General features: G+C 40.8%; 1 protein-coding gene across 3 annotated transcripts; it reads left to right on the plus strand.

The window, feature by feature from the left end:
* The first annotated feature begins 1355 nt into the window (after positions 1-1355).
* GNGT1 (G protein subunit gamma transducin 1) lies at positions 1356-26404 on the plus strand. Of its 3 annotated transcripts, XM_024990465.2 has the most exons (4): positions 1356-1455; positions 17527-17611; positions 20329-20434; positions 26134-26402. In XM_024990465.2, the coding sequence occupies exons 2-4, from the start codon at positions 17604-17606 to the stop codon at positions 26260-26262; spliced, it is 243 nt and encodes an 80-aa protein (XP_024846233.1). In that variant the 5' UTR covers positions 1356-1455; positions 17527-17603; the 3' UTR covers positions 26263-26402. The 3 variants fall into 3 exon arrangements, with proteins under 3 accessions (XP_024846233.1, XP_010802285.1, NP_776752.1); XM_010803983.4 differs by lacking the exons at positions 1356-1455; positions 17527-17611 and adding an exon at positions 20154-20240; NM_174327.3 differs by lacking the exons at positions 1356-1455; positions 17527-17611 and adding an exon at positions 20181-20240 and having other exon boundaries at positions 20332-20434; positions 26134-26404.
* Positions 26405-27530: the final 1126 nt, after the last annotated feature.

Genomic DNA, 27530 nt, shown 5'->3' on the forward strand with positions numbered 1-27530 from the left:
TATATCCTTTAATTAGATTACAAATGTAAGCATATGCGTATCTATTTACTTTATACATAGATATGGGCTTCCCTGGCGGCTCAGATAGTAAAGAATGTCCCTGCAGTGAGGAGACCAGATTCAATCCCTGGGTAGGGAAGATCCCTTGGAGGAGGGAATAGCAACCCACTCTATTCTTGCCTGGAGAATTCCATGGACAAAGGAGCCTGGCAGGCTTCAGTCCATGGGGTCGCAAAGAGTTAGACATGACTGGGGGACTAACACTTTCACACATATTCATATTTCAGTAGAGGTCTAATTTACATTTCATGGGCTCATAATATGTCTAAGTGTATAGTTAGATCAATTTTGACAATTATATATACTTTTGTAATCACCACTCCAATCCAGAATTAGAACATTTCCATCACCCCAGAACATTCTCTTATACCCTTTCCCAGTCCATCCTTCCAACCCTAGGCCAGGAACAATAGCTCTTCTGATCAGCATAGATTTGATTTCCCTGTTCTAAATCTCATGCAAACAGAATCATAAAATATGTACTGTTTTGTACTTCACTGTACTGTTTTTAAGACACACATATGCTATTGTAGGGGCTTTCCCTCGTGGCTCAAATTGTAAAGAATCTGCCTGCAATGTGGGAGACCCAGGTTCAATCCCTGGATTGGGAAGATCCCCTAGAGAAGGGAATGGCAACCCACTCCAGTATTCTTGCCTGGAGAACCCCACGGACAGAGTAGCCTGGCGAGTCACAGTCCATGGGGTCCCAAAGAGTCGGACACGACTAAGCGACTAACACACATACTCACATGCTCTTTCAGAGTTTGTTCCTTGTAAATGTTGAGTAGTCTTGCAATGTATGAGTATACAACAAATGTCCTGTTACTGGACATTTGTGTTATTTCTAGTTTGGGGCTACTACTATGAATAAAGCTGCTTTGTGTATGCAAACAACTCTTATTACTCTCGAATAAAATACTTTAAAATGTTAGAAACTGCCAAATAGTTTTCCAAAATGATTTTCCACCCCTGTCAGCCATGTGTTTGAGTTATAACTGTGCTTTTGGACCCGGAACAGGAAAATCCAAAAAGCAATGGCCTTGAGGGATGTGGTGAGTAGATCCTGAAGCTTTGACCAAATCAGCTGCTTCCCATACATTTCTCAGTGTCAGTTTGTCTATTACCATTCAGTGGTGCTTTGACATAATAGCCTGAGCCTAGCCTTTTGTTTATACAAAACAAATGGTCTACCCTGGGGTTTTATATGAAATGTGAAGGATATTTTTGGAGAATATTTTAATGGGTTCTCTTGATGACTGTGTATTTCCTTCCTCCACCTTTTCCTTTTGCTCTATTTAATATTCTTTAGAGAGTAACTATTCCTGGCTGCTTCCAAAGATACTGAAGGGAGTTTACAAGAGTTCTTTCCAGTTTCGGAAAATCTCTCTGCTCAAGGTGAGTTAGTGATCTGGGATATTTCCACATATAACGCCTAGGGCCAGTTCTCGGTTTTCCTGGTATCATGGCAACGAACCATATTCCTAGGAAAACTAGCCTGGTCTGGAAATACTCTGTGTCACTTATACTGCCAGATTGCTAGATACCTGTGGTTAAGAGTGACAGGGTTATAAGGATAAAGTGAACAACCAGTTTGCCAGGAAGGAAAAAAGAAATGGGGGAAGGGTGTGTTGGTTTGAATATTTTACTGGTTTCCATGGCATAAATGCTCCCAGTTATGGCTGATTCCAAACCACCAGAGTTGGAAATTAATGAATACAATCGAGTTCACCAGAGCCAACATGAGTTGGCTCCAGCAAGTCCAACACTGAGGCAGCCAGCTGGTTTTGGAAATATATACTCCTCTGAGAATCAGATTAGATCTTCCCAATACCTCCCAAATACTAATAGGGGAGGGAACTTTTACCATACATTTAGCCAGGATCATGTTGAGACAATCACTTCATGGCAAATAGATGGGGAAACAATGGAAACAGTGACAGACTATTTTCTTGGGCTCCAAAATCACTGCAGATGGTGACTGCAGCCATGAAATTAAAAGATGCTTGCTCCTTGGAAGTAAAGCTATGACAAACCTAGACAGAGTATTAAAAAGCAGAGACAGTACTTTGCTGATAAAGGTCCACATGGTTTTTTCAGTAATCATGTATGGATGTGAGAGTTGGACCATAAAGAAGACTGAGCACCGAAAAAATTGATGCTTTTGAACTGTAGTGTTGGAGAAGACTCTTGAGAGTCCCTTGGCCTGCAGGGAGATCAAAACCAGTAAATTCTAAAGGAAATCAATCCTGAATATTCATTGGAAAGATGGATGCTAAAGCTGAAAGTCCAATACTTTGGTCACTTGATGGGAAAAGCCGACTCATTAGAAAAGACCCTAATGCTGGGGAAAGATTGAAGGCAGAAAAAGAAGGGGATGACAGAGGATGAGAAGGTTGGATGGCATCACTAACTCAATGGACATGAGTTTGAGCAAGCTTTGGGAGATGGTGAAGGACAGGGAAGCGTGGCTTGCTGCAGTCCTTGGGGTCACAAAGAGTCAGACACGACTGAGTGGCTGAACAACAACAACAATGTTGAGAAGAACAGCTAATTCAACTTCAAAGGTAACTTATTTGCATTCTTCTGAATCTGTTTAAATATGTCTCCCAAATGGACTAAAAACAGATTCAAGGATTGAGACTGAGACACAATTACCATTCAGCATTGACTATTGTCAATTCTGTTCTTTGTTCTCAGCTGCTAGCAATTTGTGATCACTTTTTGCTTCATGTATTAATAGAAAGAATAATATTTTGAATTAGGGCAGATTATTTTGGGGAATTGCACGGTGCAGTGGGAAAGCAGACTTGGGAGTCAGAGGGTACCTGGATTTTCTTTCTTGCTTCTTTGGAAAAGTTACATAAACTCTTAGAGCCTCCGTTTTCTTACCTGTGAAATGGATATACTAACTGTCCCTTATAAGTGTGCTGTGAGGATTTGACTCAGACAGTAAAGAATCTGCCTTCAAGCAGGAGACCCAGGTTCGATCCCTGCATTGGGAAGATCCCCTGGAGAAGGGATGGCTACCCATTCCAGTATTCTTGCCTGGGAAATCACATGAGGAGCCTGGTGAGCTACAGTCCATGGGGTTGCGAAGAGTTGGACATGACTAAGCACATATACACACATGCTGAATATAAGATGCATTCCAACTTCAGAGATAATATAAGAAAAAAGGAGTGTCTTAGAATTGACAAAATGCACAGTTCTTAAGGGATCAGTCCCGGGTCTGGAAGATCCCCTGGAGGAGAGCATGGCAACCACTCCAGTATTCTTGTCTGGAGAATCCCATGGACAGTGGAGCCTAGAGGGCCATGGTCCATGAGGTTTCAGAGTCAGACACAATTAAGCAACTAACACACACACACACACACACACACACACACATGAGGATTAAAAGGAAAGGACCTAGGAACTCAGAGAGATGAGCTTCAGCTCCTCACACACAGGCACAGAATCCACTAGAGACACCCCATGTCCCAGTTCCCAATGAAAGCCTTGGCACAACATTTTAAGATGGAGCACCAACCACATTTGAGAAGCAGAGCACCACGAATTGACCTTGCAGAACTGCAACCCATGACTTTGCTCCCATCAGATTTCCTCTTTGGCTGAGCTCAGAGGTCACCTCTCCACTTCAGAAGGTATCACACAGTCAGATATTGCTTTGTGAGGAGCTCTTCTGGGGAGGTGAGCATCAGCCCCAGCAGGCGCTCACTGCCCTCCGGCCTGCTGTGTAACAGATGGAGGGACACGAGGGCAAGACCAGACCTTTCACCCCTTTGAGGTACAGAGGCTATGGACTCAGGCTGCAGTCTGTGCACAGAGGTGCTCTAGACATGTCCATTTCCTCCTTTGTTGTTGTTTAGTCTCTCAGTTGTGTCCTACTCTTTTGCAACTCCATGGACAGTAGCCCTCCAGGCTCCTCTGTTGTCCATGGGATTTCCCAGCCAGGAATACTGCAGTGGGTTGCCATTTCCTTCTCCAGGGGGTCTTCCTGACCCAAGGATCAAACCCACGTCTCTGCATCTCCAGCACTGGCAGGTGGATTCTTTACTGCTGAGCCACCTGAAAAGTCCAGTTTCCTTCATTGCTCTGTCCCAAATGGAGCATGTCTCTAACAGCTCTGTGACCACTGAGCAGGGACAGGGAAGGACAACTGAACACATGGGGGAGTTAGGAGTGTGAAATTGTCAATACAGGTGATCAGGAAGAACATTACCCCTCAGTTGCAAAACCCTTGAGTACTTCTATATCCCTAAAAAAGATCTTTTCCAATATAAGAGGAAGCTAAAATTCCTGGGACTACTTTAAATTGCTGAATTTATTTTTAGGACCATGTGGAAAGGAGCTATGTGACCACTACAATCAGCCTCCATACGGATGCCATAGTACTTCTATCTCCTTAAACCTGTATCTAGGCCAAAAGCTTAGCACAGCACAGCCGAAAAACAGAATTCCTTTATCCGAGTCAACAGGAAGTGCAAGGCTGGAGGGAACTGGGAAGAACAGTCACCCAGATTGATTTGTCATTGCCAGACCAAGTGACAGCCCTAATGGCGCAGCTAAAGACAGAGGCTCAAAATAGCTTAGAGATCTGTAAAATAAGGCATGGAGTTCGTACATTCTTATGGTGCATGCATGAGTGCTCAGTCATGTCCAACTCAACTGGGCTGACAAATACAATCCTATGGACTGTAGCCCACCAGGCTCTTCTGTCCTTAGGATTCTCCAGGCAAGAATCCTGGAGTGGGTTGCCATACCCTCCTCCAGGGGATCTTCCCAACCCAGGGATTGAACTCAGATCTCCTGCATTGAAGGTAGATTCTTTACCACTGAGAAACCTTTGAAGTCCCCATTCTTATAGAATGAATGCTGAAAAGAACTGTCAATACCATCTGTTCCAGTATTGTTATTTTACCTTTACGAGTTGAGGCCTAGAAAGATAAAATGGTTGGTCATGTTCACTTGCCTTCATTGTTGGCAGAGCTGAGCCTAGAACCCACATTCCTGATACTTAGTCAGCCCTGGATTCTTTCTGACATAGCCAGATTGAGGCTCTTTCCACTGTGTCAGGACCTTAGAGTATTTTCTGCTTCATTTCTCAGACATGTCCAACTCTTTGCAACCCCATGGTCTGATCCTCTGTCCATGGGGATTCTCCAGGCCAGAACACTGGAGTGGATTGCCATGACCTCCTGCAGGGGATCTTCCAAACCCCGGGATCGACCAGGTCTCCTGCTTTGCATGCAGGTTCTTTACCATCTGAGCCCCCAGGGAAGCCCTTAGAGTATTTAGTGTCCACGTAAATACCAGAATTGGAGCGCACATACACTCCTGTGGGTTCAGGAGCAGCATTTGTATGTCAGATCCTTGCCTCTGTTCTTTCCCACACCCTCCCCCACCTTGGCCCCATAACAAGTGGATGTGCAGTTGATTTGGAACACAATTGCTTCTAGAATTGCCAAGTTTTGAGCATTCTGTTCTATCCTCTGAGCACCCCACAGACCTCAAAGGTGACCATGAATTTAAGGAAAGGATTCAGGCAGATGGTCTTCCTTTCTGTCAGATACCCGAGGGAGTGGTGACCTGTCTAACTTTTGAATGAATGAGGAGAATTAATTTAACTCAGTGATTTGGGGATGCATATCATAACATAACATCACCACTTAAGGAGTTACATTGCTGCTGCTGCTAAGTTGCTTCAGTCGTGTCCGACTCTGTACAACCCCATAGACAGCAGCCCACCAGGCTCTTCCATCCCTCGGATTCTCCAAGCAAGAATACTGGAGTGGGTTGCCATTTCCTTCTCCAATGCATGTATGCGACCCCATAAATGGCAGCCCACCAGGCTCCTCTGTCCCTGGGATTCTCCAGGCAAAAATACTGGAGTGGGTTGCCATTTCCTTCTCCAAGTTACATTGATAACTTGTCAGTAAAGAAAGTTCTTGCTGCCTGTACAGTTCTTCTGTGTATTCTTGCCACCTCTTCTTAATATCTTCTGCTTCTGTTAGGTCCATACCATTTCTGTCCTTTATCGAGCCTATCTTTGCATGAAATGTTCCCTTGGTATCTCTAATTTTCTTGAAGAGATCTCTAGTCTTTCCCATTCTGTTGTTTTCCTCTATTTCTTTGCATTCATCGCTGAGGAAGGCTTTCTTATCTCTTCTTGCTATTCTTCAGAACTCTGCATTCAGATGCTTATATCTTTCCTTTTCTCCTTTGCTTTTCGCTTCTCTTCTTTTCACAGCTATTTGTAAGGCCTCCTCAGACAGCCATTTTGCTTTTTGGCATTTCTTTTCCATGGGGATGGTCTTGATCCCTGTCTCCTGTACAATGTCATGAACCTCTATCCATAGTTCATCAGGCACTCTATCTATCAGATCTAGTCCCTTAAATCTATTTCTCACTTCCACTGTATAATCGTAAGGGATTTGATTTAGGTCATACCTGAATGGTCTAGTGGTTTTCCCTACTTTCTTCCATCTAGTCAAGGCTATGGTTTTTCTCGTGGTCATGTATGGATGTGAGAGTTGGACTGTGAAGAAGGCTGAGTGCCGAAGAATTGATGTTTTTGAACTGTGGTGTTGGAGAAGACTCTTGAGAGTCCCTTGGACTGCAAGGAGATCCAACCAGTCCATTCTGAAGAAGATCAGCCCTGGGATTTCTTTGGAAGGAATGATACTAAAGCTGAAACTCCAGTACTTTGGCCACCTCATGTGAAGAGTTGACTCATTGGAAAAGACTCTGATGCTGGGAGGGATTGGGGGTAGGAGGAGAAAGGGATGACCGAGGATGAGATGGCTGGATGGCATCACTGACTAGATGGACGTGAGTCTGAGTGAACTCCGGGAGTTGTTGATAGACAAGGAGGCCTGGCATGCTGCGATTCATGGGGTCGCAAAGAGTCGGACACGACTGAGCGACTGAACTGAACTGAACTGAACTTGCTTCCTGTTAGTTTAGCCCTGTTAAAATAAAATCTGAAATGAATCCAGCTGGCAATAACAAGGAGTTTGCACATCTGCAAAGAAAGGCAGCTAATCTCTTCTGAGTGAGTCAGTGGTCACGCGAGTTTTGTTAAAGTTTAGACAGTTCCTTCACCAGCTAGACAATTTTCTAGTGGGTTGGGCTATGGAGGAAATGTTTGCTCTATCGCACCCTCTGTCGGACACAGAGTGCATTTATCAGTGTTACATAATAAGGTGGAGTCACTTAAAAGCATGAGACATTCCCTATGCCTAATTTTATTATTCTCCTTCTCCCTAAGCAGAACTAGATAATGAAGTATATTATGTGTCTTTTACCGTGGTCATTCTTTCATTCACCTATTTTAAAAATAAGCAGATTAAACATTTAAAGTGTGTCCAATTTTGTGCCTTTGTGTACATTTGGGATACAAAGATGATAAACACAGTAGGTATCTCATGGCAAAATAGGGTAGACAGATAAACACTCTGTGACCCAGTTGCAATATAGTGTTCTTAGTACAATATTAAAAATCTGTACAAGGTTCTATGGGACCATGGAGGAAGAAATCAAAACTTAAGCAAGAGCTCAATTCACAATAAAAACCAATCCAGGTCAATGTATCTCATATTGCGTCTTCTGTGTCTGCGGGACACAGGCTCTTTTCTTCATCAGCTAGTTGCTTTGGTTGGTTCTTTTAGGAGCTGGGGTTATAGCAAAGCATTACCCTCCTCAAGAAGGCAGGATTTCAGAACCCTTCTTTCTCTTCTTCCTAGATGTATGTTCCATCAAATATCATGCCTACTTGGAATGCAGACCATCTTTTTTCTCATCCAGGTTGCTGGACATTTAACTGTGTAGGGCACCGAGAAGATTGGGACAGATTTTGAATTATTTTACCCAAGTTTTTAGCATTGTGCAGCTTCACCACCTATCCAGAATTCTAGCTGAGGTTACCAATCCACTAGAAAGAGCAGCAGATTAAGAATGAGGGAAGGAAGGAAAAATTTCCCTGAGCTCTTGTACACCATGTAGGATCCTCAGTAGCAATAAATGTCTGTTCAGAATTTGCATTGTACTTTGCACTCATTAAATGCTCCCACAATAACCACTTGAGGAAAATACTTTTTTCTCCCCACTCTGCAAATGAGGATCTGAAGCTTTTGATAGATATGTGACTTGGCCAAAACTACATATACAAGTCGCACAAGCAGTCTGGCTTCTGGTTCCCCTGGCCTCACTGCGCCCACATCCTTTTCTTCCACATTCATGGGGACTAAAGTCAGACTCATTTAACAGAACATATGCTCATGACCCTAGTTCAGTACCTGGGCAGCTCTATCTCAGTTTTCCTTTCTCCTCAAGTATGAAATTATAATTGAGAACTAGCAGAGAACTACAATTTAAATGCACTGCTCTAAGGCTCTAAGAGAAACATCTGCCGAAGTTGATAATCAGATAAGAGGATTGGGAGAGTTAACCACTAAAGACCTTATTTTCAGGGTTATATTTAGCAGAGAGTAATGGGTCTTGACCTTTCAAGTATAAAGATACACTTTCATGAGAAAGTCTTGTTATTTTTATACTCTAGCCCAGATCCCATGTTGGGTATACATTACTTACTAATGTGTCATAATAAGCCATTCAAACGTTCATTTGCTGTAGCTTTATGTAGAAAAGTTTTGTGTATTAAGTCACAAAGTGGGGACAACCTGCCCATTTGGGGGCAGAAGGAGACGCGAGCTGCTGTTTGAAAGGGGCCTGCAATGTGGGAGACCTGGGTTTGATCCCTGGGTTGGGAAGATCCCCTGGAGCATAAAGCGCTACCCACTCCAGTATTCTGGCCTGGAGAATTCCATGGACTATATAGTCCACGGAGTCACAAAGAGTCAGACATGACTGAGTGACTTTCATTTCACATGCATCTCCTAGCACTCACGGTTTTGTTTTGTTTTTTCCCTCTTATTGACTGTTAGTGAGAGGAAAACTGAGCTGAACTGAAATGTTTGTATTAGAAGAGAATTGAGTACTAGTCTGGACTAGATATACTGAACGAGTCAGAGAAGGGTGAGTTGTTCCTACTGGTCAACGGACTGTCCTGTATTCTCTATCTTCCTTTCTCTTGCAATAGAGGACATGCCCTGGTCAGAGATCAACCCCTTAGCCGCTTTTCTGGGTCCTTTCTTCTTTTGCTTTCTCACCCCTCTGTGACATCAGCTCTGACCCATTCTCATCCTTCAGCACAAATACCCAGGTTATAAATTTCCATTTGGAGTGCTCTATCTCTGATTTTTTTCATCCCAAACTTGCAGTTAACATTCGATTCTATGGCCCTTTCCTATTAGGACCCGACTTCACCACTCCCTTTCCCAGCAGAACCTCTCAGAAATGTTATCTTCACTCTCTGCTTCCACTTCCTCATCTCCCATTTTTCCCCACATTCCATTCAGTAAGCTTTCGCCCTGAGAAGAGGAAGAAAAAGTGCTCTTGTCAAGGGCAACCCATCCCGTTGCCACATCCTACTGGACCTCCCAATACATATGAGAAAGCAGCTGGCTCCAAGGTCACCAGAGACCACATTTTCCCAACTATATTTTGTCTAACCTTTCAGCAGTAGCTAACAATTTCAAATCCTTCATCATTCTCAAAATCCCTTTTTTTAGTCTTCATCATACTATATTCTTTTGGTTTTTCCCTACTTAGTTGATTTAGTAAGACCTGGAAAGTAGGATCTCATAAGTATCTGGGGAATAAACAATTTTTTATTATTACCACTCTCCTACTTCTTTTCAAGTGTCTTAAAAACCCAACTTGCTCAGTAGAAACAGAGAACCAGAGTTGCCCTGGAGAAGAAAGCGAGTTGTCATAGAATCTATTTGAATGTCTAGGCTCACTTGTGCTTAGCTACAGGTTGAAAGAGATTGGTATGCAATCCGTGTAATAAAAATAGCAACAAATACAAAAGCAACTGGCTTTGAAAAACCAAATATGATAAAATGTGTAATCAACTTGATTAGACGGAAGAAAAAAAAACCCAGACACAAATTATCTTTTATGTAATAGGAAAAAAACTCTCAACAGAAAAAGAGTGATTTATGGAAGGATGTAGTATAGACACCGTAAGAGATAAGAAAGTTGATTTTGTTGCTGCTTCCACACCTAGCAATCAAGAGCACCTGGTCCCTGGGAGTTAATAAATATTTGCTGAATAAATAAATGCTTGTTAGTAGCTATCATTTTACTGGCCCATGTAGAAAGAGGAAAAAGAGTAGATACACAGATATAAAGGGATACCTATGGGTGTTCAACACAGTGTCTGGCACACGGTAAGTGCTCAGAAGTTATTAACCAATTAATCCTCATCACAACAAGCTCATTTTCCTTTATTAATTTCATCTCATCTCCTCACTTTAGAGGGTTCAGGTTAAGCCTTTGTTCTCTTCTCTTTTCTGTTTTTTTCTGGCTGTCTGCTAAGCTCTGGCCTTTCCCCTAAACTTTTACAATGCAAAAGTAATTGCAGTTTTGCATTGTTGAACTTTGCCACTTGATACTGGAATGCATTCTTAAATAAATGTGGCCATGTTATACATCATTTTAATACACATTTCTTTCTTTATGGTTTTTGCTAATGAATTATTGCTGTTTATTTTATATGCATTTTAGACTATGGAAAAATGATGTTAGACAAAAAGCAAATTCGAGTGATTTTCTTATTTGAGTTCAAAATGGGTCATAAAGCAGCGGAGACAACTCAAATTATCAACAATGCCTTTGGTCCAGGAACTGCTAATGAACGTACAGTGCAATGGTGGTTCAAGACATTTTGCAAAGGACACGAGTGCGTTGAAGATGAGGAGTGCAGTGACCGGCCACCGGAAGTTGACAATGACCAACTGAGAGCATCATCAAATCTTGATCCTCTTAAAACTACATGAGAAGTTGCCCAAGAACTTAACATCGACTATTCTATGGTCATTTGGCATTTGAAGCAAATTGGAAAGGTGAAAAAGCTGGATAAGTAGGTGCCTCACGAACTGACTGCATTTCAAAAAAAGAAGAAATCATCATTTTAAAGTGTCATCTTCTGCTTCAGTCGTGTCTGATTCTGTGCGACCCCATAGATGGCAGCCCACCAGGTGCCCCCGTCCCTGGGACTCTCCAGGCAAGAACACTGGAGTCGGTTGCCATTTCCTTCTCCAATGCATGAAAGTGAAAAGTTAAAGTGAAGTAGCTCAGTCGTATCCAACTCCTAGCGACCCCATGGACTTCAGCCTACCAGGCTCCTCTGTCCATGGGATTTTCCAGGCAAGAGTACTAGAGTGGGTTGCCATTGCCTTCTCCGATCTCTTATTATATGCAACAACAATTAACCACTTCTCAATCAGATTGTGACATGTGATGAAAATGGGATTTTACATGACAACCAACTCAGTGGTTGGAGCGAGAAGCTCCAAAGCATTTTCTAAAGCCAGAGTTGCACCAAAAAAGGGTCATGGTCACTGGTGGTCTGCTGCTGGTCTGATCCACTACAGCTTTCTGAATCCCTGTGAAACCATTACATTTGAGAAGTACACCTAGCAAATCGATGGAATGCACCAAAAACTGCAATGCCTGCAGCCTTGCAGCTGGCATTGGTCAACAGAAAATGCCCAATTCTTCTCCACAACAATAATTGACCACATGTCACACAACCAGTGCTTCAAAAGTTGAATGAATTGGGCTACGAAGTTTTGCCTCATCTGCCATATTCACCTGACCTCTTGCCAACCAACCACTGCTTCAAGCATCTTGACAAAATTTTACAGGGAAAATGCTTCCATGACCAGACCAGCAGGAGGCAGAAAATGATTTCCAAGAGTTCGTCAAATCCTGAAGCACGGATAATAATTTTTTTTTTTTTTTTTTTTGCTACAGGAATATACATAATGACTTCTGATTGGCAAAAATGTGTTGACTATCACTGTTCCTACTTTGATTAATAAGATGTATTTGACCTTAGTTATATTTAAAATTCAGGGTCCAAAACTGCTATTACTTTTACACCAACTGAATAGCAGATTCCTTTTTCAGTTGTTCAGACTCAAATCATTGGAGTTACCTTGACTTTTTCTTTCTTTTAATTCCTATATCTGATCTCTCAGCATGTTCTATTATTTCTACTTTCAAAATATATTGAGAATCTCATCACATGTCCCCACCTCCGCACCTATTACTCTGATTTTAGTCACCATCGTGTCTCACCTTAATTACCAAAATTGCCTCATCTCTGCCTCTCCCCTTGCGCTCTATGTTCTAACCTCAAAATAGTTGCCAGAATCATGATGCTGAAACATATGACAGATAATATCACTCTATTACTCAAAACCCTCCCGTGTTCCCTGTCACTCATAATGAAGCCGGAATCTTTACAGTGGCCTGAAAGACCCCTTCGAGTCCTGATACCACGTGCTATTCTTCTCCCACATTCACTTGACTCATCACTTTCATGCTGGTTCACTGCTGCCCTTGCACTTACTGATCCCTGGAGCCACCTTCTCTTGGATACATGCAGTGTTCTCTTAGACACGCCATCACTCCTTCGGGTCTTCATTCAAATAGCACTGTCTCGGAGAAGCCTGCCCTGGCCACTCTCTCAATGACTGAAATAACTTCTCTTGACATTTCCTTTTCCTTCCACATTATATTTTTCCCCTTAACACTTTTCACAATATATTGCTACATTTAATTTCTTAAATCTTGTTTATTGTTTGTCTCCCTCATGAGAATGTAAGTATTCTAATTTTTTTTTTCTCTGCTCTACCTTCAAGAATCCAGAATACTATATGGCACATAATAGAACTCAGTAAATATTTATTGAACAAATGAATAAAAATGTGAGCTATTATTCGTTAATAGTCCCAAGTATAATGTCAAGATGAAAAAGAAAAGTACAAGAAGAGAAAGTTTATACCCATGATTACAAGTTTACGTAACAGAGTGGATTTGTGTCTGAAAAATGTGTCAAACTGAATGTTTATGAATCAACATATTTGAAGTGCCCTAACAGAGGATGAGATGGCTTGATGGCATCGCCGACTTGATGGACATGAGTCTGAGTGAACTCCGGGAGTTGGTGATGGACAGGGAGGCCTGGCGTGCTGCGATTCATGGGGTCACAAAGAGTCGGACACTACTGAGCTACTGAACTGAACTGAACAGCATTTCTATTTCAAAGAATCTGTGATTGATTCTCTGTAAAAAACAAAAGACTTTTAAAAATTAATTGTAGTAATTTTCTCCAATATAGTCCTTATAAGTTAATTGTTTTATTAGTCAAGTTTTCTTCAAAATACTCTAATCTATAATGTTTAAAAGTAAACATAAGACAAATAGCCTTTTAACTTTACACTGTCCTTGTCATTGTTTAGTCACTAGGTCATGTTAGACTTCTTTATGACCCCATGAACTGTAGCCCACCAGGTTCCTCTGTCCATAAGATTCTCCAGGCAAGAATACTGGAATGGGTTGCCATTTTCTACAACAAGGGATCTTCCTTTAATTCTAAATAAATGTCAAGAAACCTATGGAAACTCTGAAAGGTATTAATGAGACCTTAAGCTACTCTATTGAAAACTGTGGAAAATTCTTCAAGAGACAGGAATACCAGACCCTAACCTGCCTCTTGAGAAATCTGTATGCAGGTCAGGAAGCAACAGTTAGAACTGGACCTGGAACAACAGACTGGTTCCAAATAGCAAAAGGAGTGTGTCAAGGCTGTATGTTGTCACCCTGCTTATTTAACTTATATGCAGAGTACATCATGAGAAACGTGGGCTGGATGAAGCACAAGCTGGAATCAAGATTGCTGGGAGAAATATCAATAACCTCAGATATGCAGATGACACCAACCTTATGGCAGAAAGCGAAGAACTAAAGAGCCTCTTGATGCAAGTGAAAGAGGAGAGTGAAAAAGTTGGCTTAAAGCTCAACATTCAGAAAACTAAGATCATGGCATCCTGTTTCATTACTTCATGGCAAATGGATGGAGAAACAGTGGAAATAGTGACAGACTTTATTTTGGGGGGCTCCCAAATCACTGCAGATGGTGACTGCAACCATGAAATTAAAAGACGCTTGCTCCTTGGAAGAAAAGTTATGACCAAACTAGAGATAAAGAGCAGAGACATTACTTTGTCAACAAATGTCCGTCTAGTCAAGGCTGTGGTTTTTCCAGTGGTCATGTATGGATGTGAGAGTTGGACTATAAAGAAAGCTGAGTGCAGAAGAATTGATGCATTTGAACTGTGGCATTGGAGAAGACTCTTGAGAGTCCCTTGGACAGCAAGGAGATCCAACCTGTCCATCCTAAAGGAAATCAGTCCTGAATATTCATTGGAAGGACTGATGCTGAACCTGAAACTCTGATATTTTGGCCACCTGATGCAAAGAACTTACTCATTTGAAAAGACTCCGGTGCTGGGAAAGATTAAAGGTGGGAGGAGAAGGGGGGCGACAGAGGATGAGATGGTTAGATGGCATCACTAACTCAATGGACATAAGTTTGAGTAAACTCCGGGAGTTGGCGATGGACAGGGAGGCCTGGCATGCTGCAGTCCATCAGGTCACAGAGTCAGACACGACTGAGCAACTGAACTGAACTGAACTGAAGCTACTCTATTCTATTGGGAAGCCCAATGGTTCAGTGGTTAAAAAAAAAAAAAAAAAAAATCCATCTTCCAATACAGGAGATGCCAGTTTGATCCCTGGGTTGGGAAGAGCTCCTGGAGGAGGGCATGAAAACCCACTCCAGTATTCCTCCCTGGGAAATCCCACGGACAGAGGAGGCTGGCGGGCTACAACCTACAGAGCCACAAAAGAGTCAGACATGGCTTAGCGACTAAAACAACAAGCTACTCTACACTGTTCTGTCCTCAACATCCTTCACCCATACCTACAAAACCAGTGAAAACCATAGACAATCTGGCGGTTTCAAAAGGCCCCCTAGGGGGCACTATTGCTCCCATTGAGAACCACTGCTCTGTCTCCCCCGCCTCTACTCCTCTTGGCTTTTTTGGACCTTAACTCCTCTGATCAGAGAAGGCAATGGCACCCCACTCCAGTACTCTTGCCTGGAAAATCCCATGGGCGGAGGACCCTGGTAGGCTGCAGTCCATGGGGTCGCGAAGAGTCGGACACGACTGAGCGACTTCACTTTCATGCATTGGAGAAGGAAATGGCAACCCACTCCAGTGTTCTTGCCTGGAGAATCCCAGGGACGGGAGAGCCTGGTGGGCTGCCGTCTATGGGATCTCACAGAGTCGGACATGACTGAAGCGACTTAGCAGCAGCAACAGCTACCCTGGTAGTGCAGGGTGGAAGAAGAGGTAAAAGGTGATGTATCTTCTACCTGATGGGAGTATCTTTCTTCCCTGAGTTAGTTAGCTGTACCTGCTACCTGGGCTTGTTGTTCTGAGTCTTCAGCCCTCCCTGCCAAGTCTGTGCTCTCTTTCTCTAAGTAATTCCGGGGGAATGGAGTACATGAAAGAAAAGCAAATCCAGTCTTTTAAAGTAGTTTGAAGAGGGTAACTGGAAGTGGTTTGCAAGAATGGAAATCATCCCAGACCAGAAAACAAACACTTGTGTTATAACCCCAGCTCTACTCTTAACAACAGTGTGATTTTGGACACGTCAGTTCTCTTGATCTCCTTTGCCTCATCTGCAAATGGGATAAATAGTAATGAGATGATAAGATGGCCAAAAAGCACATGAAAAGATACTCAACATCACTAGTTATTAGAGAAATAAAAATCAAAACTACAATGAGGTATCACTTCACACTGCTCAGGATGGTCATCATCAAAAAAAATCTACAACGCTGGAGAGGCTATGGAGAAGAGGGAATTCACTACACTGATGGTGGGAATGTAAATTGGTACAGCCTCTATGGAGAACAGATTTCTAAAAAAATCTAAAAATAGAACTACCATATGATCCGGCAGTCCTATTCCCTGGAGAAAACCATAATTCCAAAAGATATATGCACCCCAGTGGTCACTGCAGCACTGTTTACAATAGCCACGGCATGAAGCCAGCTAATTCTATCAAAACATGAATGGATAAAAAGATGTGGTACATATATATAATGGATATGACTCAGTCATAATAAAGAACAAGATAATGCCCCTTTTCAGCAACATGGATGGACCTAGAGATTGTGATACTGAGTGAGGTAAATCAGACACAGAAAGACAAATATCATATGACATCACTTATTTATGGAATAATAAAAAAAACAGGTACAAATGAACTTATTTGCAAAACAGAAGTAGATTTCTGATGTAGAAAACAAACTTGTGGTTACCAGGGGATAAGGTGGGAGGAATAAATTGGGAGATTGCTGTTGAAAATTACACTACTATGGAAAAATAGATAATAGGAACCTTGCTGTAGAGCACATGGAACTCTACTCAATACTCTGTAATGACCTATATGGGAAAAGAGGATCCAAAAAAGAGTGGGTATATGTATGTCTACAAGTGACTCACTTTGCTGTACACCTGCAACTAACATAACGTTGTAAATCAACTATACGCCAATAAGGCTTTTAAAAAAGTAGTTCTATGATATTATATCTAAATGCTTTTAAATCTTTGACTTCAATACAACTCTGAGCATGGAGATATATACATAAATATATATATATATATATAGAGAGAGAGAGAGAGAGAGAGAGAGAGATCTATGTGTGTGTGTGTATATATATATATATATATATATCTCCATGCAGATAATATAGGCTGTGCTTCACTGTGTATCTAGGTGTCCTTGAGGGTGGTCAGAGTTTTGATCTTCACTCTTTGAATTTTTCCATACAAGACCTGTGGTATCAAATTTGGCAAGCATTCTCAAATTGTCGAAGATTCACCTTCTAAGATTCACATCAAATGAAGTGTGTTTTGCTTAACTTGTTATTAAATATGGTGAATCAGAGCATTTTAGAGTTAAGAAATCATTTGTTAATAACGTGGAGTTAGGTACTGGAAGGGAGAATAAGATGCCAGCTCACAATACGTCTCTCTGGCATAAGAGGTATTTTGAGCTGATTATTTTTAAGAAACAGCAGACATAGGAGAAGCCATGAAAATCAAGTAGAAGTTATTCTTTTATAAGAGACATTTATATTTCTAAGCGAACTCTCCATTTGTAATGGTGTCTCCCTCTCTGTACCAGAAAGAGGAGGAGGAGTCTAAATCTCTAAAAACTCTATCAATGGAGAAGACAGCAACTCATATCTCATAGCCCTCGTTTACTGTGCTTTGCCTGAATACCTCCCATAACTGATTCCTCCTCCCCCTCCACAACATCTTCTTTTGTCTTTAGCAGGAAGCAGTCTTTAAGGTGGTGGCTTGGGCCATTTGAGGAAGTTACTCAGTTTTCCTGGGTCTCTCCCATGTATATAGGAGGTATATGTGTTACTAAACTTCTGTTCATTTTTCTTCTATTAATCTTTTATTACAGGATTTTCTCAGCCGAGAACCTAGAAGGGTAGAGAGAAAATTATTTTTCCTCCTCTACAACATCTTGCACTTTTCTCTATGTCGAGGTAAATATTTCTGACATAGGTTGCAAGTGGCTTTATCAGTACTTCATGGTTCTCTTCTGCATCTGAACAATATACAAAACAATACAGAGTGGTAAGGACATATGTTATAAAAGAAATGGGTGCTGTTGTAAAGGTTCTTATAATCTATTGTGTTTCAGTGTGTCTCAGAAGCAGATCCTAAGACAGGGGCCCTTTTCCAAGTGATTTATTGAGGGTGAGTGCTCAGGAGAGATCTCTGATGAGGAAAGCAGGCTGAAGGAGGAGAAGGTATGAAAAGATGTAGTTTCAGAAGTCTAGCTTCATCCTGAACCCATGGGATGCTCAGGAAGGCTCTCAGCTCAGCTATATCAAGGCTTTTCAGCCCAGAGGCAGTGGTCTGGACTATCAGAACCCCACTTCAGGCAGCCATTTGCTACAGAACACTCACAGGGGCCAGTTGTCATAATCTGCCAGGTATCATCTGTTGAAGGTTTTCATCAGCCAAGGGAAAACATAAGAAAAGGTGTGTGTCAATACCCACAGCTTCTAGAGGGACAAATAACCCACCCTGGAAAGAGAAAGAGGAGTCTGGAAAGGGCACCAACAGCATCTACTACACGTGGTACTACAGGACCTAAATCGTGTCCGCGTGATATCCTTTAAGAGCACTTTTAAAGCCACGTATCAGCAAGTGACAGGTATAACAGCACAATGTGAGAGTCTAGAGGTACAGAGTAAGTGAGTCACATCAGCTACCGTGGACTGAGTGCTTACTCCATGCTCCAAGTGTTATACAACCTTCATTCTTCTCAAGCAAAGAAATCTACAATGTAGATACTATCATTGCTCCTATTTCCTAGTAAAATGAGTCACAGAGAGGTTATAGAACTTGATCAGGACCACACAGCTAGCAAGTGCTAGTGGATGATCATTTTATTGCCAATATATCGTAAGCCTTCTCCGCAACAGAGAAAATGAAATTCTAAGCCCTACCCTAAATCAAAACCTAAGTTGGGCTTCTGTTTCAACAAGTTCCTAAAGTGAGTCTTCAAAGCCATTGCCAAGTGGAAAACATTTTCCGAGATGGGGAAAAGTTTTGCAAAGGACAATGTCAACAAATAAAAATGATCAGGAGAAACAGATGTGCTTGTGAACTTTTGCAGATAGTCTAAAGGAGGTGAGAAGGAAGGTAAGAATAAAATTGAGAATCGGCTTTCAAATACCAAACAACAATTGCACAGTGGGATTCGTAGAATAGAAAAAAATAAAAAATGCAAAATGAAAGTTAAAAGTATAGGAAATACTGGCTTTGGGTATCCATTGGGTGGGCTTCTCTGGTAGCTCAGATTATAAAGAATCTGCCTGCAATGCAGGAGACTGGGGTTGGATCCCTGGGTCAGAAAGATCCCCTGGAGAAGGGAATGGCTACCCACTCCATTATTCTTCCCTGGAGAATTCCATGAACAGAGGAGCCTAACAGACTACAGTACATGAGGTTACAAAGAGTCAGACAACGACTGAGTGATTAACACACACACACGCATGTCCATTGGGTTTTCTCTTTTACCTCTCTGTTGGCATCAGTAGGCATTTATCCCTGAAAATAGGCTAAACTATCTCTTTTATTCAGAGAAGAACAGAGTATTATAAAACTAAGAAGGAAAATAATATTTCCTCAAATGTTTTGGAAATGAAAATACTATATAAATACAAGGAAATAAGTTAATTGCTAACATATGATTAGCAGCATATTTTTATGTATATGTATGACTTTAAGCGCTTTTCTAAAATAGCATATGACCCGAGCGTATCTAACTTTCATAAAAATATGTCATCATAGAAGTTGGATTAGAGGCACGAAAGGAAAGACAAGACTGAAAGAGGACAGATCACAAAGCATGATGCCACTTGGATACAGTGAAATATTTTCCAGGCAGTTTCATAAAGGAATCAGCAAAATACTATACTGTCTTTCCCATTGCCCACTGATCTAATTAAGAAGAAGAAGATATTGCTACTGCCCTAATTCTTTTATAATACACATCGGGAGATCAGAATTCACCACGTCCCCTTTAACTTGCTGCATTTGCTCATCATTGCTATCCAATTCATTGTGACAGTAATATACAAAAAGAAAAAAAAAAATTCTGGGTATAATCTAAGTAAGATACTAGTTTGTTCCTAATTAGCAAGATCATTTGTTGGTGTATTTTCATCCTGTTGGTTCATATGTCAATCCATTATTTATAAGGGACTTATAATGATACTTTTTGCATGTTTTTCTGTTAATACCAGATTAAATACTCTAGTGATTTAGAGAATTAATGGGCAGTCCTCAGTGACCTCAAACTAACCTAAATGGCATAAATCATATAATGGAGGGTTTTGGAGTTGGAGATGAGGGTTGGAACCTCAGTTTATACACTGTGCCAAGAAACAGGGAAAAGGACTGGATATTTAAGATTATATACTGACTAAACTGACCTCTCCACACACCTACTAGCAGGTGTTTAGAGTTAAATACTTAATCATATTAGTGAAGATTATAAGAAAGCCTTAAAATCTCAGGGCTAGTGCGTAGGCTAGTATTGTTTGGAGGGATTCAAGAGAAATTGGTTATCAAAGGAAGTTAAAACAAACAGTTTGCTTAGTAAGTTCAGAGCTGAAGAAAGGTTTGGCTTACATTAACTTGAAGGGAGTCTGACAATTCAGGTGTATAAAACTTTATACTTTTTCAGCAGGCAGAAGATGCCAGTGATCAATATTGAGGACCTGACAGAAAAGGACAAATTGAAGATGGAAGTCGACCAGCTCAAGAAAGAAGTGACGCTGGAAAGAATGCTGGTAAACTGCTGTCCTCTTTTGAATTTTATTTGTAAGGGACATCTCCATTGGTAAGGGTGTCTCCTTCTCTGTGGGGCTTCCCAGGTGGCACCAGTGGTAAAGAGCCTGCCTGACAATGCAGGAGACATAAGAGATGTGAGTTCGATCCCTGGGTCAGGAAGATCCCCTGGAGAAGGAAATGGCAACCCACTTCAGTATTCTTGCCTGGAGAATCCCATAGACAGGGGAGCCTGGTGAGCTTTGGTCCATAGGGTTGCAAAGAGTCGGGCATGACTGAAGCGACTTAGCATGCATACAAGCACTCACTCCTCTGTATCAGGAGGAGAAGAATAACTCTTGCTGCTACTGCTAAGTCACTTCAGTCGTGTCCAACTCTGTGCGACCCCATAGATGGCAGCCCACCAGGCTCCCCCATCCCTGGGATTCTCCAGGCAAGAATACTGGAATGGGTTGCTAGTTCCTCCTCCAATGCATGAAAGTGAAAAGTGAAAGGGAAGTCACTCAGTCGTTCTTAGCGATCCCATGGACTGCAGCCTACCAGGCTCCTGCATCCATGGGATTTTCTAGGCAAGAGTACAGAAGTAGGGTGCCATTGCCTTCTCTGAGAATGACTCTTAAGTTGCTAGAAACTCTTATCAGTGGGGAACAAAAGGATTTAAATCTGCTTAACCACCATCCCCTTGTTTACTGTTGTTAAAAAACAAAATGTAACTGAGTAAATTTGAAGACATAATTGGCCTTATTAAATAATTCATGGATTGAACAGCATTGCATCTATCAAGTAGAAAGGCTCACCAAGGAGCTGTGCAAAATGGAAGGTTTTTATAGGGACAAAGGGGCGGGACAAGAAAGTCATAAACAAAGAAACAATTATTTCAGGCAGGAACAACTTCCTTTGGGGGAAGGGTAGGAGGTCTCTCATGCAGATTAGCTCATGCAGACTGGGAAATTCCGGTGTGTTAGGTTTACTCTTGGGAAACATTGAAACTGCAGTTAAATTAGATATTAAGTTTTGGTTTGTTGATGTGGGGCTTAGCACAAGTGACTCCATTTGGGCCTGTTGTTTTTATTCTTTTTTTTTTTTTGACACTGTGCTTTTCTTTTATCCTTTTTTTCTTTAACGAAAAATGTTTATTTGGGGCTCTTAAATATTACAATTCAGGAGACAGATTTGGGTAAAACTTGAAGAGTGTTCCAGGGAAGAGAAAGTCAGGGGCTTATGAGGGCTTAGCTAAGAGGTTGTATTCTGACATAAGAAAGGGAAATATTTATCCTTAAGGGATAGGTTGTCATGAATTATTTTAAGGTAATGAAAAGTGTTAGTTGCTTAGTTGTGTCCGACTCTATGAGACCCCGTGGACTATATAGCCTGCCAGGTTCCTCCGTCCACGGGATTTTCCAGGCAAAAATACTGGAGGGGGTGAATAGCCATTCCCTTCTCCAGGGGATCCTCCCAACCCAGGGATTGAATGCAAGTCTCCTGCATTGCAAGCAGATTCTTTACCATATGAGCCTCCAGGGACTTTTTCGGGTAAGGGTCTGATAATTATCTTAGGCTCTTAAGTGGCTGTCCACACCCCTGTCATCCACACCCACCATCTTATTTTGTCTTTCATTGTAGCAGTATTTAAGGTGGTGACTTGAACTAATTCAGGAAGTGCCTCAGTTTTCCCGAGTTTCTCCCTTGTATACAGAGGGTATACATGTTTTTAAACTTGTTTTTCTCCTGTTAATCTGCCTTTCTTATTGCAGAGTAATCTCAGTTAAGAACCTAGAAGTGTAGAGGGAAAATTATTTTTCCTCTTTCACATCACTCACTGGAGAAGCTCAGTATAGTTGAAAATAAGTTGTTCAGATAAAATTCATCAGAAATTAAGAAAATTAATAATCATAATTATCTTTTGATTTAGAGTTAAAATTAACAGCCTGGAAAACTATGTTCCATAAGCCAAATCCAGCCCTTGGCCTGTTTTTGTTTTTGTATGGTGCTAAACTAAAATGTTTTTACATTTTTATAGATTATTTTTTTAAAGGGAGTGGAGAGAGAAAAATAAAATGAAGAATATGAGACATCATATTTTTTAGCTAAGCAATAAAGTAAAGCAATGCATATAGGCATTTTGTTTTTACTTTACTAAATTGATGTTTCTCTTTACTTGATATTGTTCAAATGCTCTTAGCCAAGACGTCATCCCCTCCAGCATTGTCACGGCCAGTAATGAATGAGTACATTCTATTCCTTCTTTGAAAATAAAAATGAGGTCAGGCACAAGAACTCGCTGGTTTCTCCTACAAACATTTCTCAGATCTTAAAAACCGTTACCCAAAGTCCTCTCCCATTAGAAGGAGCAGAAATGGCAAAGAAATAAAGCTTTCCACCCAACAAACAGTGACTGATGCTTGGAAAATGTAGATATGTATTTCAGATCTCTTCGTTTTAGAAACATCAGTAGAACAAAAACTCCTCCACAAGTCATAAGAGTATATTTCATGTTTCTTAAAAACACTTGTTTTATCAGGCCAAAGTGAAAAAAGGAGTTTGTATTATCTTCAAACTTTGCTCAAAACTCTCACTCCCAGTAAAAGTTGGAATTTTGGCTTCTCTTACGTTTATAATTGTCTCAAACTTCCCTGTTGCCCTTTCCATACTGGCCAAACATACTTTGTTGTAAAGATAAAAATTAAATCTTTAAACAGCACAAAAGCTTGGAACATACACCAAAAAAGTTAAAACCCTTATCTTTATAATTTGTGGGAAAATAAACTTTTGAGATAAAGGAGTTAATGATTTTTTCTTTTATACGTGAAACATCCAAAAGCTGTTTTGTTATTTATATAGCCAGGATTGTTTTATATGCAGTTTGGTCATCTTCATGTTTACTGTTCACTGTGGCAGGTTCACCTGGGAATTATTGTTTTGGATAAACATCACATACATCCCCATTTTGTCAGGCTTTCTGGTTCCTTTTCCTATTACATAATGTGTCTTTGCTCTTGGAAGTCAATTTAATTTAGTATCAGACTGCCAAAACCACACACACACACACACACTCAGAACTTTCCAGGCCTGAACCCAGAACTCTGACATAGGATGGCATAGTGTCCATCATAGTATGGTTAAGTGTGTCTCCTCCGGAACCATATCTGACTCAGATTCCGGCTCCACAACTTTCTCCCTGTGTAACATTCACTTAAGTTAGCTAACTTAGCTATGCCAATTTCTTCTTCTATAAAATGGGAATAGTAACAATAGGTAATTATTATTACTTTAAAAATTATTATTGATATCTATGAACCAGACTGATCCATAATATGCCTCAACCTTGCTATCAAGGTGGTAGCATTGTGAGACTCCCTGGAGGAGGAAGTGGCAACCCACTCCAATATTCCTGCCTGGAGAATCCCATGGACAGGGGAGCCTGGCAGCTTATATTCCATGGGGTCACATGGAATCAGACATGACCTAGTGACTAAACAGCAGCATTGTCAAACTGGGACAACTCTTGGCATCCAACTTCTAAAAAGATTTGTAATGACTTTCCTGCTGCTGCTGCTGCTAAGTCGCTTCAGTCGTGTCTGACTCTGTGCGACCCCATAGACGGCAGCCCACTAGGCTCCTCTGTCCCTGGGACTCTCCAGGCAAGAATACTGGAGTGGGTTGCCATTTCCTTCTCCAATGCATGAAAGTGAAAAGTGAAAGTGAAGTCGCTTAGTCGTACTTGACTCTTAGCGACCCCATGGACTGCAGCCTACCAGGCTTCTCCGTCCATGGGATTTTCCAGGCAAGAGTACTGGAGTGGGTTGCCATTGCTTTCTCCGTGTGATGACTTTAAGTGAATATAATAAGCAAAAATGAAAGGCAGTCTTTGTAGTTAATAGCTACCATTTGCTTCACTATCTATGCCAGGTATTTAATGCAACCTATGTTCCTTCTATTTCATAGATGAAGTAGTTAAACCTTAGATAAACTGTTTTAAATAAGGATACAGCTGGTAAGTGAGCAGAGCCAAAATCAAACCTGGGATCTCCTGAATCCAGTGTCCATGTTCTTTCCACCGTGCTGTGTAAACTTGTATTAAACTGTATATAATAGAGTTTTGAACCACATACACTCACATAGGATTGTAGGTAATTATTGCTCCTCAGTATTCTCAGATCCTAACCAGACACTGTCAGAACTAACCCTCACTGATTCCTGTTGCTGACATCCAGTTGGGGCCCAAAGAGCTGGTGTTTGGAAGAAGGGGGAAAAGTGAATCTAAATCTCAAGTTTGAATTTTGAGGAGGAAAAAATGTGATTCTAAATCATTATATATTTCAAATTGATATTGTTCAAATGTGTGCATAAACTCCAAGTATCATCCTATGAAGGAGCCACCTGACCAGTGCCCGGCCCCCAGTTAGAAATGATTTGTTCTAATATGCAGATAATGAGTTTGCAGAGTTATAAGTAGTTTTAAGTCTTCTGTCTGATGTTGCTTAGAACTTCCATGAAAAAAAATAGCATGAAGATTTTATTAAAACAAAACAATAAATTCGTTAGATAACTTGCAGAATGGTTACTTCCTGGACTGCCAAAAATAAAACACCTTTGTGTTAATATCATGATGATGTATTAAGTGAAAACAAAACAAGTTGACAATTAAAAGGAATGAATAACGTGGCCCCATGTGTGTATATGCATATGTATACATATACACAACACACACACTTATATTTACACATGTATAGAACTTTGCCTCTCTCTAAACAGTATGTTATATGGTACATTAACAGGCTTTGACTGAGTCCATTAATTAAAATACTAAAGCCTGATTTTTCACAAAGTCATTACTATAAGGTTGCAGATGACTAAGGAGCAAGCTCATAAACAAAACAAATGATTTGGTTCAGCCATTATTTTTTTACTGAACACCAGTAAAATGTAAGGGTCTTCCCAGGTGGCATAGTGAACCGACTGCCAATGCAGGACACGGAGAGGGAAGATCCCCTGGAGTAGGAAGTGGCAACCCACTCCAGTATTCTTGCCTGGAAAATTCTACGGTCAGAGGAGCCCAGCAGGCTATAGTCCATGAGGTTGCAAAGAGTCAGCCATGACTGAGCACACATATACACACACACAAATAAATAGGTTCTGTTCTAGATGCCTGCGATACATGTGAACAAGTCAGTCAGCTCCCTTTGGAGCTTACCTTCAAGTTCACAATCATGATCAATCATTAGACAAGCTTAAAATAAAATTACAAGTGTATCCTTCTGAGAATCCAGGAGTGGTGATAAGCCTGGAATTTAACAATGATTCATTCCCTTCCACCTTCACAGGTCACATTTTTGGAATGAGGAAAAACATTTAATCAATGCTTACTCTGGTAACATTCTTGACTTGTGTTGTCAGCCGTGTTCTGATCCCTGGATCCTGTCTCCTTTAAAGAGGCTGGAAGCAGTATCTGCTGAGAACCCTTAGCTGGTGTTTGGCCAGCTGATTAGTCTTTGCTCTAAGATATCCACAAGGACAGAGGAGGGAGCCGCTGTCAATGTTTCTTCTTCTCTTGTACAAAGTATGAGTGTGTTGGCCGAAAGCAGAGTCACATTAAAAAGATAGAACACACACACACAAATGGTTATTATAAATGCATTCTTGGGTTCTGAAGTATTCTCCATTAAACCAAATGAATCATCTCTTTCTTTTTTCCTTTAAGGTGTCCAAATGTTGTGAAGAATTCAGGGATTATGTTGAAGAAAGATCTGGGGAGGATCCATTAGTAAAGGGTATCCCAGAGGACAAAAATCCCTTCAAGGAGCTCAAAGGAGGCTGTGTGATTTCATAAGAATTTTTTCTTTTTTTGAATCCCGTGGAATATCTTGAGCTTTAATGATGTACTAATGTTTGGTCACATGTAATAATATGGTTAAGCATATACATAAAATTTAAAATTATAAATATAAGTGGTTAATAAAATTTGGAATGTGATAATGTGTGAGTCTATGGTTTTCTTAAAGTACTTACCACAGGGTTTAACACATAATTGACAACAAATATTGATTGATCCCTTTCTTTAACAATAATGTGTTTTATAATGAGTTTATATTATTCTGGATGCCAGCATATAGTAAATGTTTTATGTTTATCCATTACCCTTTCAACATCCTTAATATTCCACCTAGAAATTTCCTGGTTAGACCTATATTTTCCTCAACTTTTCTCTTCCTTGGGTGATTAGGAAGTCTATTCTTTTGAATCATGGAAGACCTATATTGGCAGAATGTGTGCTATGAAGATGTTTATTGTTGATGCTATGGTTTTTGTGTCCCTTTCTGAACCCCTAGTCAGCAGCAATGGCTTTAACATAACCTCTTTCTACATTATTACCAATTGTACTTGTCAGCAATAACATGACTTTCCCCCAGAATCCCAGTTGGGTTAAGTGTGCAGTCTGTGGTCATGGAGCACGGTGGATTTAAGCAGCACATGTATAAAGCTTATGAGAAACTGGAAAGGTCTGGCTCTGGCAATTTACTGCCTTCTTGACTTTGGATAAATTACTTAATCTTTCTAAATCTCAGTTTCTTCTACTGTAGAATAGGGATAATGAATTCCCTTTATAGTCAATCCTAAAGCAAATCAACCCTGAATAGTCATTGGGAGGACTGTTGCTGAAGCTGAAGTTTCAATACCTTGGTCACCTGATATAAAGAGCCAACTCATTGGAAAAGACCCTGATGCTGGAAAAGATTGAAGGCAAAAGGAGAAGGGGGCGGGAGAGGATGAGATGGGTGGATGGCATCACAGATTCAATGGATGTAAATTTGAGCAAACTCTAGGAGATAGTGGAGGACTACAGATAGAGGAGCCTGGCGTGCTGCAGTCCACGGGGACAGAACAGCAACAACAAAATATACTAGTTTAGCTACAGTATTTAACATAATATCTGGCATGTAATAAGATCCAGTAAGTGTTAACCAGTATTATTCCTGGAAACAGAACTAGACAAAATGTTCAGAATCCTTTAAGATACATGCTATTCCCTGCCCTCCCCATGAAGACTCACCAATATAGTCCTTTTTTTCTGTGGCAGTGTAAAGATGATAGAATAAC

Source organism: Bos taurus, chromosome 4 (assembly GCF_002263795.3).
Source record: "Bos taurus isolate L1 Dominette 01449 registration number 42190680 breed Hereford chromosome 4, ARS-UCD2.0, whole genome shotgun sequence".
Classification (NCBI taxonomy): Eukaryota; Metazoa; Chordata; class Mammalia; order Artiodactyla; family Bovidae; genus Bos; species Bos taurus.